A 17,091-nucleotide genomic window follows, 5' to 3' on the forward strand; every position below is an offset into this window, starting at 1 on the left:
CTCCCGGTGGGACATGCCTGGAACACCTCATCCAGGAGGCACCCAGGGGGCATCCTGCTCAGATGCCCGAACCACCTCAGCTGGCTCCTTTCGATGTGGAGGAGCAGCGGCTCTACTCTGAGCCCCTCCTGGATGGCCGAACTTCTCACCCTATCTCTAAGGGAGAGGCCAGCCACCCTTCGGAGGAAGCTCATTTCCGCCGCTTGTATCCGTGATCTCGTTCTTTCGGTCACTACTTGATGGTATCGTAAAACCATTAAAATATATATTCAACTTGTCGTTTCAAAAAGGAGTTTTTCCACAAAAAATGAAAGTTGCTAAAGTTATTCCCATTTACAAAACCGGTGAAAGACATAATTTTACAAACTATAGACCAGTGTCAATACTCTCCCAGTTCTCTAAGATACTGGAAAAACTCTTCATAAAAAGATTTGACAGTTTTGTGGAAAAATATGAATTAATGACAGATAGTCAGTATGGGTTCAGAAACAACAGATCAACAGCTTTGGCACTGATAGATTTAATGGAAAAGATAACGGAATGTATGGATAATAAGAGGTATGCGCTCGGAGTTTTCTTAGATCTAAAGAAGGCGTTTGATACTGTTAATCATGAAATTCTATTAAAAAAACTGGAAAAGTACGGGTTTAGGGGAGTGGTTTTGGAATGGTTAAAAAGCTATGTAGGGAATAGGCAACAATATGTACAAATAAATGAATATAAATCTAATTTGATGGATATAGCTTGTGGAGTACCTCAAGGTTCAGTACTGGGTCCAAAAATGTTTATTATGTACTTAAATGATATCTGCAGAGTATCGGAGATTTTAAAGTTTGTAATATTTGCAGATGACACAAATATACTGTGTGCAGGTGGGGAATTGCCACAGGTTTTGGAAATGATCACACAGGAATTAACGATATTAAAGAAGTGGTTTGATATAAATAAATTATCATTGAATCTAGATAAAACCAAATTTATGTTGTTTGGAAACCAAAAGAAAAACATCGAAGTAGAAATATGTGTTGACAATGTATATTTAGAAAGAGTAAATGAAATAAAATTTCTTGGGGTGATCATTGACCACAAGCTCTGTTGGAAGCCACACATTACTTATGTTCGGGGGAAATTGGCACGGGGCATTGCCGTCCTGGGGAAAGCAAAGCATATGTTGGATCAGAAAGCACTGCACATTTTATACTGTGCTTTACTACTGCCATATATGAGCTACTGTGTAGAGGTCTGGGGAAACACATACAAAAGTAACACACAAACAATAACTATAATACAGAAAAGGGCCATTAGATTAATAAATAATGTAGGGTACAGGGACCATACAAATGCACTCTTTGTCAAAATGCAAGCTATTAAATTCCAAGACTTGGTGAAGCTTAAAACAGCGCAAATAATGTATAAAGTAAGAAATAAATTGCTTCCCAAAGAAATCTGTAAATTGTTCATAGAAAGAGAAGGTGGGTATAACTTAAGAGGGAGATGGAATTTAAAAATACAAAGTGCTAGAACAACTTTAAGAACTATGTCAATCTCAATTGCAGGAGTTAAATTATGGAACAGTCTAACAGAAGAAATAAAAGACAGTCAAAACATAAAACAGTTTAAAGTAAAATATAAAAACCTAATTTTAAATAAGTATAAGAATGAAGAAAACGGGGTTAACCCAGGATGGTAATGTTGCTGGTAATGGTGTTGCGGTTCTTTTTTGGTTGTTTTTTTGTTTTGTTTTGGTTTGTTGTTTTTCCATAACTTGTGTATCTGCAAATATACACATTCTGTATTTTTCATATGAAAGAAACTATACTGTGGTGGGGCTTGCTAATTTCTTGTTTTTGATTTATGTATGTTATGTTTTGTTTTACTTCATATGTTTCATATGTTTCATATGTTGTTTGTTTAATTTAAGACAAAAAAAAATTAAATGAATGAGAGGTAAAACTTGAGGGGGTAGGGACAAATAAGTAAATACTTCAGCCTACTCCTTTTCAAACAAATAATGGAATGATATTTTGTAATGATTGTGAAGGCACATGTTTGAAATGTTTGAAATAAAAATGAACTGAACTGAACTGAACTACCCACAGCTCGTGACCATAGGTGAGGGTAGGGACGTAGATCGACCGGTAAATTGAGAGCTTCGCTTTTACACTCAGCTCCCTCTTCACCACGACGGACCGGTGCAGCGTCCGCATTACTGCAGCCCCAATCCGTCTACTGAGAATATTTCATGTTTTTTTCTTAGACATTTAAAAGAAGAACAACTCCAAACACCATTTAATAAAAGATATATTTTATTTTCTTGGTGCAACCCAGTCACTGCACTAGTCACTTCACTTTCATCTCATTGGCATTCCACAATAAAATTCACTCGAGAGAATCAATAAAACCACAACGATCAGCGAAACACCATTCCTCAGAGGTTATGTTGCACATGAACCCACAAGTTGGAGCTCCACACAGGAGCCGACACATTAGCTTATTCTACTTGCTGAAGACTTGTGACATCAGGCTGTTTATTCTAGCTTCTGCCATAAGTGGAGATCAGATAAATATGATTTAGGTAATCTAGAGAGGAAGCAGCTGTTACCAGAATAATGACATTTTAAGAGAGCTTTACACATATATTCATTTAAATATCCCAGCAGAGTGGGATCCAAATGAATCTGTCCTTATTTCCCATTGGGTTATACAAATATAAACTTCACTTACTTTGCAGATCTTTAAATAACCTTCTTTAGTTAATATAGTTACTGATTTAATCATGAGGCCCAAGAATGGAGCTCAAGTATGATAGCGGTGTGCGTTGCTTATCTTAGCTGAAAAAACATTATAGACAGAGGCAATCTGATGTCTGTAATGAACTCATTTAAATTTTTATTCACCATCTGATGTTTGCTCATTTTCAATTAGAGTTTGGAAATTTTATTTTCTAAAAATGTAAAGTTAAAAGTCTGAGGACAGACAATGCTGCAAACAAGACAGCGTAACACTGCCTGTGTGATTTTTGATGATGGACACAATGTATCAGAGAATACAATCATGTCATTGTTACACTTATACCACTGAACAATGTACAAGGAACCAGTCAAGCCAAAACTTCCTTCTGCTGCAGAGAAGTTCAGAGTTAGCAGTCTGAAAGTCCCCAGCTGCTGGAGGGCAGGAGCCATAAACTGTAACAGCAGAAATGGGACTACTTTTGTGTCCCGTGGATACAATATCAGAGCATCAAGACACTGTTTCAGCAAAGAGCTCCTCTGCTGAATTTCAGAGTTGCTCAGAGTTAAATGTGCCTGATTGATTCCAACTCCAAAGCCACATTGTACTACCACTCATTTTAAAATAATAAGTAATCAATAAAAACTTTGCTGAGACGCTTCATTTTGAATTGATAAAGAACAACAATCCAAATGACAGCACGTTCCAAGAGTTTGTGTGAGTTGGTTTGCTGTGATACTGACGGAGATGGAAATCATTGCTGGCTGGGATTTGGAATTTTCAGAAGCTGGAAGTTACCAACATCATAAATGTTTGGCTCTGAGGCTTACCAACAGTTAGGTTACACTTGGTCTTGATTTGAGATTTGTCTTCAATATTAATTCATGCAAAAGCATAAAAATAATCGATACACCTCCGTTTATGGGCATTGATTCACAAAAATGTCTTTGTGTGAAGTGTAGGTGTCTTATGTCAGGTTGGGACATGGTTTGTTTGCATGAAACAGTGGGCTCTGATGTTCTTCGTGTCCATGAGCTGAAAGAACCCCAAAGCAAACAGGTGACTTCTGAACCTACATCATTTTATTATTCATACCTTAGGGTCAGGAAAATACCTGCCCACTCGTTCCCTTCATTAAATCTGCACACTTTTATTGCATTAATGTAAATATGTGAATCATTTTCAAAGGCAGAGCACAGAGCTCAGGAAGATCTCTGATTAAGTGCCTTAAAGAAAATGAAACGCAAATGTTGAAAACAGATATGCATGTTGAAGAAAAGCTGATGCAGGCTGGTAATGCACAGAGCTCTTACCAGCTTCTCTTTGTATCCTTCAGGAAAGGCTTTGGGCCTGTAGTTGGGGGCCAGTCTCTTTGAAGGCCCGAGAGGTTCACCCTACTTCTTTTCTCTCCTACCCATCGTCGTAACAGACTAAGTTTATTCAACAGTCTTAATGGGTGGTGTTTGGGCTCCAGAGCAAGTGTTTGTCCCACTGTGTCGTGTCACTGGCACCAGTCTACACAGCCCCTGTCAGTCTCCTCTCCAGTCGGTCCAGCTTGGCAAGGTTTTCCTTCAGAAGTTTGGAACCTGGACTGAGAAGGAGGGCGCGTTGGTAGTACATCCTGGCAGCTGCATAATCTCCCTAAACAAACACACACATATTACAAATCTGATTTCACATTAGACCTGCCTGCTGCCGCTGAGCTCTGCCATTAGGTTGAGGTCATTTTGAGTTGGGTTTAAATCTGCCTGACCTGGATCAAAATCACAGCACAACACGACACTGTTTTTGCTAGCAGCTTATGTGTAGTTCAGCTTCACAGCTGTTGCACATGTTTCCATGACCTTTTTGAGACAGAAGGGGGTGAGTGATCACCATGAATGGGCGTGCGGTTTGGGCTCAAACTGGTGGATGGGTCCAACAAGGCCCATTTCCCAAGGACAGCTGTTGGTTTCTGTCAGCCTCTAACATGGTTTCTGTAGTGGAAGACTTGGGCAGTACGAGCCAGCAGACATCTTGGGCAACCACCCCAGTAGTGATTTAGAGAGTGAGGTAGAGTGGACAGAACTTTATATAGCACAAACATCACAGTACATGCTGATGCTCGCAGATGTCGGACACATGTAAAGTTTGTCAGGAGTGTTCAGTTGTATTGTCAGATTTTAAATGTGTCTTTTCTACCTTGATGTGCTGAATTCCTCCCATGTTCATCCAGGCCTGTGATTGGTCTGGTTTGAGCTCAACAGCGAGCTTGTAACTCTGGTGATAGAGAAGAGGACTCAGTTATCTCTGGGGGCAAATCTCAGGTAAACACATATTATTTTGTTATAATGCAACCAAGTACAAACCTTGCAGCTTTGTACCTGGTTGCTTCAGTTGCTTTCTGAAAATTACTCAAAGGCTCACTGGTAAATTTACCAACTGATAGCAGCAGCTACAACACTGGGTTTTCCATTCACAACATTTTTAACAGCAGAAGTGGGACCGGACTCAATATGTCTTGATGCATGCTCAATCATCCAGGTGAGTAAATCCCAAACGGTCGACTCTGTTCATCTAGACCATCCAGATGAACAGAATCGACCAGACTTAATAGTTAGTTGGTCAGCTGGTGTAGGTTGCGGTTACACCTAAGCCACATAACCCACAGCAACACATGCTAAAGGTTCACTACTGGGTTCAGATCTGGAGAGTTGGGCTCCTGAACTTCTCTGAACTCAATTTGTAAGATCTGACCATTCAAAAAAGACACAAATTTTGATGGAGCGCTGTAATCAAATCTCTGCCATTGGTTTCAATAACTTATTGAGTCCAGTTTGACTCCATGACATTATCTGGCTAGAAGAGACCTTTAGAGATGGTCATGAAGGGATCCATATGGTCAGAAACAACACTCATCAGTCAGGAAGACAAACATGTTTTAACTATAATTTGTGACATATCACATGATATGCCAACCTTTATACCATTTTATAAAGTGTTGTTGTATTTAGGTGATTATGTTTCAGCTCGGCAGCATCCTGGAGATCCTGTGACTTCAATTCAATTCAATTCAATTTATTTATACAGATCACAACAACAGTAGCCTCAAAGCGCTTTATATTGTACAGTAGATCGTACAATAATAGATTCAGAGAAAAGCCCAACAATCATATGACCCCCTATGAGCAAGCACTTTGGCGACAGTGGGAAGGAAAAACTCCCTTTTAACAGGAAGAAACCTCCAGCAGAACCAGGCTCAGGGAGGGGCAGGGCCAGCTGCTGTGATTGATTGGGGAGAGAGAAGTAAGACAGGATAAAGACCTGCTGTGGAAGAGAGACAGAGGTTAATAACAGATATGATTCAATGCAGAGAGGTCTGTTAACACATAGTGAGTGAGAAAGGTGACTGGAAAGGAAAAACTCAATGCATCATGGGAATCCCCGGCAGCCTACATCTATTGCAGCATAACTAAGGGAGGATTCAGGGTCACCTGGTCCAGCCCTAACTATATGCTTTAGCAAAAAGGAAAGTTTGAAGCCTAATCTTGAAAGTAGAGATAGTGTCTGTCTCCTGAATCCAAACTGGAAGCTGGTTCCACAGAAGAGGGGCCTGAAAACTGAAGGCTCTGCCTCCCATTCTACTTTTAAATACTCTAGGAACAACAAGTAGGCCTGCAGAGCGAGAGCGAAGTGCTCTAATAGGCTGATATGGTACTACAAGGTCATTAAGATAAGATGGGGCCTTCAGTTTTAGAATACAACAGGCAGTAAGAGATTAAAATTATAATATTATAAACCAGTGCGTTTGATTGAAAGTGTAAAATTCAAACTGCTTCTCAGGCTGTTAGCCTCACATTGGCTTCTTTAGACACTGTGCTGATGCTGTGAAATAAAACATCCCACGTGCACAGACATGGCCTTCTTTGAAGCTTCAGTGACCTCAGATGACCCCCACCCCTGTTTCTTCCAGTCTCTTTTTCAGTCCATCAGCGTTTCTGGCAGAATCATCAGTCTCTTGCAGTTCTGTTTGCTTTCTCTCCTCTCAAGCCTCCTCAGAAAGTCATTTCAAGTTTCCTGTATCCTCCACAAATTTCCTTTGCAGATTGCATCTCAACCATCGGTCTCGGATGACTTCTTGTGAGTGTGCCAGCAATTCTGAATGGGTGGAACTTCCACAGTGGGAGGAAGGCCAGCAGGCAGGGACAAGCCTGCCTGACTTTAATCACATTAATGACCTGATTCCTTTCAGTTCACTTTCTGCTGAATTTCCAGAGATTGCTCAACTTTACAAAAACAAGAACAAAAAAACGAAACCTCGATGTATACCCGAGTTCAACGCTATGTTCACTCCAAAGAAGACTCCATCTTTCTCTGTGTCATCTCTGTTGATGTGTGGCATGTGCAATAAATATATGATGCCAAGAGAGATCAGAGGAAAGACACAGGAGAGCCTGATGAATCTGCACTTAATAACTGAGGAAATTAAGCAAAAATAACAGCAAAAAAAACCTCTTGAATGACTTTGGGCGGACCGTGCATCGTACCGTGCACCTTTGTTGTGAGAGCAGTTACAAATGCTATGCACATTGTAGAGAATGAAGTTTAAGCACACAGCACAGCATATTTTGGACATAGGTTTTACATCATTCCCTACTGATAAAGATTTCCACCATTGCAATTAAATTTAAAACTACACTGATAATTAATAGATAAACAATAACAATTAAGTCACAGAAAAGTTGCTGTTTTTTCATTATCCACTCAGAAATGTCTATTTTTCACAGTGGATCCACAGCATGGGGAGAAAAGGACATTTTCTGAGCAGGATTTTTTCTGTCATTTTACACATTTATTTATTTAGGCTGGAAGATCAAAGTGCACCCGGTGGAAGTGCGGTGCAGGGGCTTTGTTGCCAGTACAACAGCAAAGCTGCTTAGAGAGAATGGGATCAGAGGACAGGCGCAACGGCAGGCTATAAGAGAACTAGCTGACACTGCTGAGAGGACCAGTCACTGGCTATGGTTAAAAAGGGCTGACATCACTTGGGCAGCTAAGGCAGTCAGCTAACCGCGAGAGAAAAGAAAATACTCTGCTCTTCTCCCCTCTGCTCTTCTTCCCTTTTTGGGAGGCAGTGGGGAGGTAGAGCAGGTAGGTACGTTAACCGGTTTGTTTATTCCACTCTCCGTGTTCCACATGTTGCATTCGCAGATTCTCATTTTCACCGAATGATCGTCTCTTTCCGCCTGGTCTTGTGTCTCTGTGCTTCTGTAACATAAAGAACGAGCTGACATTTTTCTCACGACACCAGCGATCAGCTCAACAGACCCTCAGTTTACCTGCATGCATCCTCCTCCTCATCTGTCAGCTGTTTAACACCTGCTGCTAATTCAAGAAACACGCCCACGTTACCTGGTGATAGTCACAGTTTAACTGGGCAGCCGGCGCTCGATATAAAGCAATGTCAGCGCATTTTTCTGCACAAGATAAGTAAATATAGTGTTTTCCCCAAGCGCAGAGCTGCTGGAGCTTGTTTCCCAACAGAGCACTTTATAGGCGAACAGCTTCATCAGCGGCTGATGTCCGATCACTGGCACAGCTTTGAAACCTCACCTGAGTTTTAGCTCTCAGTGGTTAAACGCTGGACTTAATTCACTCAGGTTTTGTCTGTCGGGTCACGTTTACTTCGCTGTTTTATTTACAACTGAGCAAATCGGTTTGGCTGAGGTTAAAGTTACGTTTCAGAACTGCACAGTTTTACAGACGTTTAATGGTTCACATGTGTTAGACTGAACCATTCGCTTTTCTTTATCTGGTGTGTTTTGGATTTAACAGTGAATTTTGAGAGTAAACTGACTTATAAAATGTTTTAAAGAAAGAAAAGAGAAGGCGCATTTCCACCGAGAGGAGCAGAGTTTGCAACAGCGTGTTCATCATGCAGACTGCAACCTGGACAGAAATATTATATCATCTGTTTTTTAATAGTTATTCAACTGTATTCTAAGCACCAGCTGTCTGTTAGAATTTTTAGAGTTTACTTAACTAAAATAAATGAGGTTAACATATAATTTGTGTGATTTTTTTTCTCCTTTTTTTTTTGGTGTTTCGGTCATGTTATGTTTACCTGTCAAAGGCTTGTTAGAAACTATGAAACACATGGTGCAGACTTCTGGATGTTAGACGAAAACTAATACTGCTCATGAATGAGACTAAAGGCAGGAAGGTGTCCTTTAAAACTAAACATGTTAATAGGACCTCCCTGTTTATATCATAGTTTATGATATAGCACGTGTATTTCAGTAATAGCCTACTGATTTCAGTGTAGTGGTGAACAGTCACACAGCTCACGTGGGCGTTATCTGTGATACTCCTTAACTATAATTTATCCAAGTTAACTTCAGTTAACCATTCAGACGGTTCTTTTGCAATGACAAGCATAAACACTCATGTTGCTGGTAGGTTTCCGCTGTGCCAGCTGTTTACATTACAGCTGCTTATGCAGTAACCATGGTAACCACGGACTCTGAGCGGCTGGATCGACGGAGGTCAGACAACAATTTTACATGTATGATCTTAAAACAGGACACAGCCACTATACGTGCTGGCCTCATATCAAATGTGAACGCAGACTGAGTCTATGTTTGACGTTTTTTATATCTAATCTTCCTTTTCAAACATTTAAACAACAGTGAGTCTGCAGCTGAGGGAATACAAACTCAAACTGTCCGAACAGGTTTGTTAATTTTGTGATTTATTAAATGTATAACTGTTATTCTAATCTGCTGCTGAGTCTCTTACGCTGATGAAAATGCAGAAAACACAGATCACATCTGTTCAACCAATCACTTTCATTCCACTTTGATCTGCGACAAACTGACGGTTCATCTCTGTTACAGTGTTGCGTTAGACTGCTATATTTTTGTGTTCTTTATGCTGTAGATTTTCACGTCTCTGGAATAGTTGGCAGTAATACGGATGATTTCCTGTAAAATCATATAGATATGAGCCGTGACATATTCGTAGATGACAGTTAGATAGTCAGCTGGGAAACTCTGTGTTAACTCATGGAGCTGAGGATATCGTGGATATGCTGACCTCGCTCCGTGGTGTACAGGGCCGTTTACCCTCATGATTAATATTCACAATAAAAATATTAGCCGAACATCATGAAGTCTGTATGTGTTTCATAGTGTCGAACAACCTTTGTACAGTTAAAGCCAGCAGTTACTACATGACGGAAACACCAACGTTATTTCTTTTATGCGTTTATACACAGGTCACGCTGATTACTGAACAAAAACCCAAAGATCAGCTGTTAATTGAATTTATTTGCTCTCTCTCCTCCTTAAACATGTTTTTAATGTTAGTTATAATTCAGAATTGGCGACTGAAACACGTAGGACACATAAGAACATCAGGAAACAAAACTCCGATAAATATAACCTCAGTAAAAAAAGTCAGTGTCAGCGGGGGTTATTACAGCTGTGTACCAGGCCTGCGCTTTGCCAGTGGCAATAACAGCTCGATTGCTTGCGAGGCGAGCAGGTCTATCCCACGCTTTGCCGTCAGACTGGGCAGACATCTCCGAAATCATTGAAGCACTTTTGCAAAGAGGCTGTATCTTGACAAACCGACCAGACACATGAAGATTAAACCACTACATTCTCAGCTAAAAAAATATTAAAACGGTATTTGGTGACACACAAACAGGGTTTTTCAAAGTTCAGTTCTGTTAGCTGCCACATGCCGGTTGTTGTGTGCTAAAACCAATGGCCACCAGGCCAAAGCAATGGTTTTGACTCGATCAGCGTTAACCCCGCCCCCTGAGTTTGATGGGTGAGGTTGACAGATAAAATGGGTGAGACCTGGTGAGACCAGAAGGAGTCAACTGTGCCAAAATGAATTAATTAAATACACCATTAAATAATTATTTAAATGTGGCAATAATTAATTAAAATGTAAAATAAATAAATAATTAATTAAATGTGTAAATAATTAATTAATTACATGTGTCGTAAATATTTATGTAATTAATTATTTCCAATTTTAATTAATTATTGCCACATTTAATTAATTATTTAATGGTGTATTTAATTAATTCATTATGGCAGTCCTGGCGTTCCATAGGGTCAACACACATTCATATGATGATGTTACCAGGCCTCTGGAGAACTCAAAGACATGCTGATGAGGTCATTTAGCCATTTGAATCAGCTGTGTTGGACCAAGGACACATCTAAAACCTGCAGGACACCGGCCCTCGATTCGCCACCCCTGCTGTAGTGGGAGGAAAAACACTCTACAAGACAACTTGATTTCGCTTTGATTTGTGAGTCTAAAAAACAGTTTTGCTGATCAAATTTAGTGATTTGTTGTAAATATCTTGAGAAGATTAGCCCAGACCAGAAAAATACTTTGTTTAAAAGTAAAAGTAAAAGTGACTGAGTTAGCATTAAGCACAGTTGCAGACCATGTAATTTTGTACCTGGCATCGTTTCTTACATTCAGGGTTCATACACCTTTTTCGGGGTCAAATTCAAGCACTTTTTAAGGACTTCCAGCTTTTCCAGCCCCCCCCCCCCACCAAAAAAAAGAATGCATGTTTCAATTCGCATCACCTCAGTAAGACCATATGAAAAGATAGTTATTTGTGGTGAATGAAATACAGTTACACTTTCCAGCACTTTTAAGCACCACATCTTGAATTCAAGCACTTTTCAAAACCTTGAAAAGACAACATTAAAATTCAAGCATTTTCAAGGATTTCAAACACCCATACGAACCCTGTACATTACTGTTTGCATCACAGAATCAAACACAGACAGAGAGTCATCATTAGCAGCTACAGAAAATCCATGTTGCTTACAGGAAGAAAAAGAGAGAAAAATATGAGAGGGGAAAGATGATAAGTCTGTGTGTGACAGAGAGTGCAGATTGTAGTACCTCAAAGGCTCGGTCCAGCTGGTTCATCTCTCTGAGCTGGTTCCCTTTGGAAAAATACAGCTCTGCTCTCACTGTCAGGTCACTGGGATTCTGCTGCAGGGCCTTGTCCAAAGCCTCCAGAGCCTGGAACACACACACACACACACACACACACACACACACACACACTGCAGGTGAACAGACCTGTCGAACTCTACATGCTAGTCTGACTGTATGTGTGTGTAGGCTCTCAGTCAAATGTGGCAGTCTAAGGAGCTTGGAAAGAAAAACATCTGGACATCTTCAAGTTTCTTGAAGATGTTTGATGCAAGATGTTAGTGGGGATTAAAGTGCTCGGAAGGGGATCTCAAAACTGCATTGTAGGAGGCACTTGGTGTTGTAAGCCACCCCCTCTGTTCAAACATAGTCAATCACACTCCTTTTTTAAACCATGTGAACATTGGCATCCTTGAAAGAGTGACCGTTATCCTTTAAATGCAGACGTAGAGGTCTGAGCACTGCTCGCTGCATTACACAGCATACTCTGTTTCTGTTTGGGCTTGCTTTATGTGTGTGTTCCCTTTCTTTCCCTTCTGGCTTAGAGGGAACATTTTCTTCCCGGTGTTGTAGGGTCCTGATTACTCCAAGTTTGTGTTCCCGAGGATGGTGGGAGTCAAAGAGGAGATACTGGTCTGTGTGTGTTGGCTTTAGGTAAACGTCAATGTTGAGGTTTCCATGAACAGTGAAGGCATCAAAGTTTTTAAGAAAGTGCTATTACTATTTTGCTTGTAAATTAATAACTTCACCTGCAGTTTCTCAGTTCTTCTTTCTTGCTTGGTAAGAGAAATCTAGTCTTATCTAAGCTTGAACAAGTGCATTAGTATCAGGTTCAATGTCTGAGGTGAAAACGTTAAGTATAATCACAACAGCAAATGCAGGATCCGACTCCCATTCTGCCCATTCTGCATCTGAGAACTTCTCCCTCTCAGATCTGGACAACCATCAGTTGTAACAGCTGCCAGTTTGTCCCATTTCAGTCCAAGTCCATTCAGGCCTATCCGGTCACTTCCTTTAACTACTTACTTTCTGTCACAGTGCCTTTCATTGATTGCATTGCTGCTAGCTCTCCTGTAATCACAAACTTTGTCATTATCCTACTTACAAAAACTAATCAGCGGGCTGTGACATCACAGCTCTAGTCCAGAGCCAGGGAGAAAATGTCAAAATTGCTTGTTTATTAACTGAAGCTCCAGATCCGTCCGTCCATTCAGGGCCAGATGGTGAATTTGAAAACATTCTCAAATGCTTCTTTTTTGTTTTTGCTTTGTTTTTTTAAATCAGTGTATATTAACATGGCAGAGTCTACCAACAACTCTTTGATAAACTCTCTATGAGAGAAAATGTTACTGTTATGGTAAATGGTAAATGGCCTGTATTTGTATAGTGCTTTTCTAGTCCCTAAGGACTAAAAGCGCTTTACACGTTCAGTCATCCACCCATTCACACACACATCCACACACTGGTGATGGCAGCTACATTGTAGCCACAGCCACCCTGGGGCGCACTGACAGAGGCGAGGCTGCCGGACACTGGCGCCACCGGGCCCTCTGACCACCACCAGTAGGCAACGGGTGAAGTGTCTTACCCAAGGACACAACGACTGAGACTGTCGGAGCCGGGGCTCGAACCGGCAACCTTCCGATTACAAGACGAACTGCCAACTCTTGAGCCACGATCGCCTGTTATTTTGGGGCAGATTTTTGTAAGAAATTACAACTGAATCCTAATTTCCCATTGGCCTCATGGGATGGTCAGGGAGATGAGGATGATTTAGAATGCATAACAGCGTCTTACCCATATGTTAGGAGGTTTTTCTCCTACACATACACATCTACATACATATAAACTTACGTTCAGTCTTGTACTGTATATAAATAAGATTCTCTACCACCTTGGTTTGTGCAAGGCATACATTCATGTATCATCATTCAACACACGAATCATTACACTCCAGACTTGACTGATTGGTAAGATGTGCCGAAGGAGTGGCTGTTGCTGGGTTGTCTGCCAGACTGGAGGAGTCTTCCCAGCACCTCCAGACTACATGTAGGGATGGGTACCGGTAAATGGTAGTAACCAGACCGAAAAGCAGCGCACATTTCGGTGCTTTATTTCGGTGGTTCTTTTTTTTTTTCCCCTGAGATGTCATACACTTTGGATTCTAGCCAATCATTTTACCTTTCCAAGGATAGTAGGCGGGCCCAGGTACATACGTTCTTTTAGAGCAGAGCTACAGATTAAAAATGCCCAAGGCGAAGTGGTCAAAAGTCTGGCTGTACTTCACAGCAAAAGATGCAAACTCAGCAGCAACAAGTGCTTTAAGGTGATACTGTGATACTGTCAAAGGAGGTAACACCTCGAATCTGATGAAACGCCTGGCGACGCATAGCGTTTTTTTAAAAGCCGAGAAATGTGCTGTGTTTGATAGCTTGCTGCGAGACCTCACACCGAGCACATCTACTGCGGGTGTGGTGCCTGTTATCGGACCCGGAGTTAGCAACATCCCCCAAGAACCCGAAGAGGAGAGTCCTGGCCCCTAGCCCTGCCAGTGTAGCAGAAATGATGAGGATGATGATGCAGCAGCAGCCGTTCTTCTCTGCGTGAGTAGCTTAATGTTGTTCGTGTGTAATTTACGCTGAGTAGGCTAACCACGTTATTACATTAATGCATGTAAGGTGAACTAGCAAACATCATCATAGCTACATGCGGCTGTCTTCTTGTTTGATGGCAGGTACTCCCTTCACCCTGGCCAAAAATGACCAAAGAAAAAGTGGAAAACAGTTAAACATGAGAGGTTTTTGGACAAAGTTTGTGTTTTTTCCATTGTTTAAGCACTGCTTCCAGCCAAGAGTGATACCATATATGCCCTATAGCTGCAGAAAAGGCTAACATTGTTATCTTTTTACAAAAAACAGCTACACATGAGAGGTTTTTGGACAAAGTTTGTGTTTTCCATTCTTTAAGCACCAGTTCGAGCACCGTTTAAGCACCGGCACAGTTTCAAAAGTACCGGTTTGGCACCGGTATCGGATAAAACCTAAACAATACCTAACCCTATCTACATGTCAAAGAATTCTTAGGCAAGATACCAATGCATCCTTGCAGGAGTCCACGATTGAATGTTGGGGTGGGTACAGTTTCCTCTGCGGTGGGGTAGGGTGGGCTGCCCCGGGTCCTGTGGGGCTTGGCAGTGCTACCGTAGGCCCCGGTCTGGATGGACCTGGGCTCCCTTGCCTTGGTGGGTACCAGAGGACGGGGGTGCCTACTGGGGCCAGCGGGGGAGCTGGCCCTAGGGAGGGGCATCCTCCCCTCCCTCCTTTTCCTCCCCATCCCTGGCTACCTCCCTCTTCCCGCTCCACCACACTCACCCACACAGGTAGGGCCTTGGGGTGCGGGTGTGTCACCAGGGTGCAGGGGAGACATTCCCCCCCCTCTGTCCCCTTCTGGCCACCTGTGCCTCAATTTTATCTCACAACTTAGACATCCACATTACTTACACTCTCATAACACACACATATATATAGGGCCTTGAGGGTGGGCACGTTAACGGCGTCCAGTGGACGGTCTGTATACTCAAACCTACCTCTGGCACCGGTGCCCACCTCTCAATTTTAAATCCATGTAGACATTGAGGGTTCTCGGGAGGGGCCGTGCTGTCACCTGCTGCTCTCTGGCAGCAGCACCATGCTCTCCCTTGTTTTAAATGCACTTTAAACAACACGCAGCAACACTACACATGAGCGGGGGGAGGGAGGTATGGGGTCTTCACACACCCCCGTTCTCTGCTAGCCATCGGGGCGGGGGGGCTGGGAGGAGATGTTGGCTGTCCGATTGGCCTCCCTGCTGCTGCGGAGCCTGGGACGGTCTGCTTGCCTCCACCCCGGGGGGAAGGGTAACATCTCTTGGGTCTGGGTTCTGTCTCCCCCTCTGGGGGCGAGGGTACCTGGACCCGGGGTATAGAGCATGTTTGGGGAGTGTGATTGTGTGTACATGTCCAATCCTTACGTTGGGTGAGTGCTGAGTGTTTGTATATGTGTGCATGAGGGTGGGAATGCATGTTTGTGTCTGTGTGTGCCTGTTTGTCTGTGTCTATATGTCAGGTCGGGTCTTAGACTCCACCTCTCTGGGAACTCCCAGGCCCTCCAGGGCCTATCTCACCTCACCACACTCCCTGCCGGTGACTGATGCCCTCAGGGGTCGGTGCATTGGTGGTTCTTGGTGTCTGGGGCTGGGCACTCAGGTATGTACCGGCTCACTCCCGGTGGCTACCTGGCGGGGCCTGGCGCCTGTTGCTCAGTCAGGCCTCCTCCGGGGTGCGGGGGGCCCTCGGGCCTCCGGCCTCTGGGCCTGCGGCTCGGTTCACTCTGACACAGCTGGCTGCCGGCAGAGCCGGTGGGCACGCCGGTGCAGCCCCGTCTAGCTTCTGCTCGGTGGCTACTGGGTGATGCCTCGTCTGGGGATCCTCAGCCCTTCCCATGAGGGTGGCACGGATGCCCTCCGGTGGTCCTCCTTGGGCTCTCGCACTCTGGGGCCTCTGGATGTCTGGGGCCTGGATCTCCTCCATGCCTGCTTCATGCCCTGGGGGGCGGGGCTACGGCTCTCTACATCCTCTTGCAGACCATTACATGTGGAAACCATTTGAATACAAGCGCGCTGATCCACACAGGTGTGCACACGGGTGTTCACTGTTCGTAGACTTAAATTACACCTTTCTTGGCTGCTACTTCAAAGCACATTGTGCGCTGTCTGTCCTGCGTGCTGCACAACAACATTCAATATTTAGTATTTACTGCTGTTTACACTTAGCTAGATTAATGCGATGGTGTTGTGTTTAGTATGTTGCTTTGGGTTTTTTTGCTTGTTTTCTATTCTTCTTCTCTCAAAAGGTGATCCAGGAGATTTTATTTTTTCTCCCCCCCTTTCTCACTGTCCCTCTCCCCTTCTGTTTTTCTTTTCCTTCCTCTTTCTTTCTCCCTTTCCTATCCCTGACTCATGTCTGTCCCGTCTGTAACAATTGAAAATAAAATAAAATAAATAATAAAAACAAAGGTCGATCAAATGGACCAATACGGCAATGCCACGATGATCCATTTGGCAAAATAAATCCATTGGGTATCCTTGTTGGTCTTCAGACAACAATTCTGACGGCTAAAGAACCAAATGGGACAGGCAAAAAAAAAAAAAAAGATACCAATGCATCGGAGTGTCAGTGGATACAAGTGTCCTGATGACTCTTGTATGAATATTTTTGAGAGTGATTGCAGCTTGTACTAAAAAGTGCTTTGAGTGCTCAGTTGGAGTAGAAAGGCGCCATATAACTACCAGTCCATTTACCATCTCTTCTGTCAAACTGGGTCATAAACACTGACAGCCGTACACGCTGCTGGTGCTAACACAACA

General features: G+C 42.7%; 1 protein-coding gene across 1 annotated transcript in view; it reads right to left on the minus strand.

The window, feature by feature from the left end:
* Nucleotides 1-2,288: 2,288 nt before the first annotated feature.
* tmtc1 (transmembrane O-mannosyltransferase targeting cadherins 1) overlaps nucleotides 2,289-17,091 on the minus strand; it is a 93,058-nt gene continuing 78,255 nt past the window's right edge. The window contains exons 17-19 of the mRNA XM_085435783.1: nucleotides 11,653-11,775; nucleotides 4,912-4,989; nucleotides 2,289-4,371 (exon numbers count right to left, since the gene is read on the minus strand). Coding sequence (XP_085291909.1) covers nucleotides 4,246-4,371; nucleotides 4,912-4,989; nucleotides 11,653-11,775 — 327 coding nt within the window. The 3' untranslated portion in view covers nucleotides 2,289-4,245. The remainder of the gene's footprint in view (nucleotides 4,372-4,911; nucleotides 4,990-11,652; nucleotides 11,776-17,091) is intronic.

Source organism: Copadichromis virginalis, linkage group LG17 (assembly GCF_057382275.1).
Source record: "Copadichromis virginalis isolate Kocher_CV1m ecotype Utaka linkage group LG17, C_Virginalis_male_GT1.1, whole genome shotgun sequence".
Classification (NCBI taxonomy): domain Eukaryota; kingdom Metazoa; phylum Chordata; class Actinopteri; order Cichliformes; family Cichlidae; genus Copadichromis; species Copadichromis virginalis.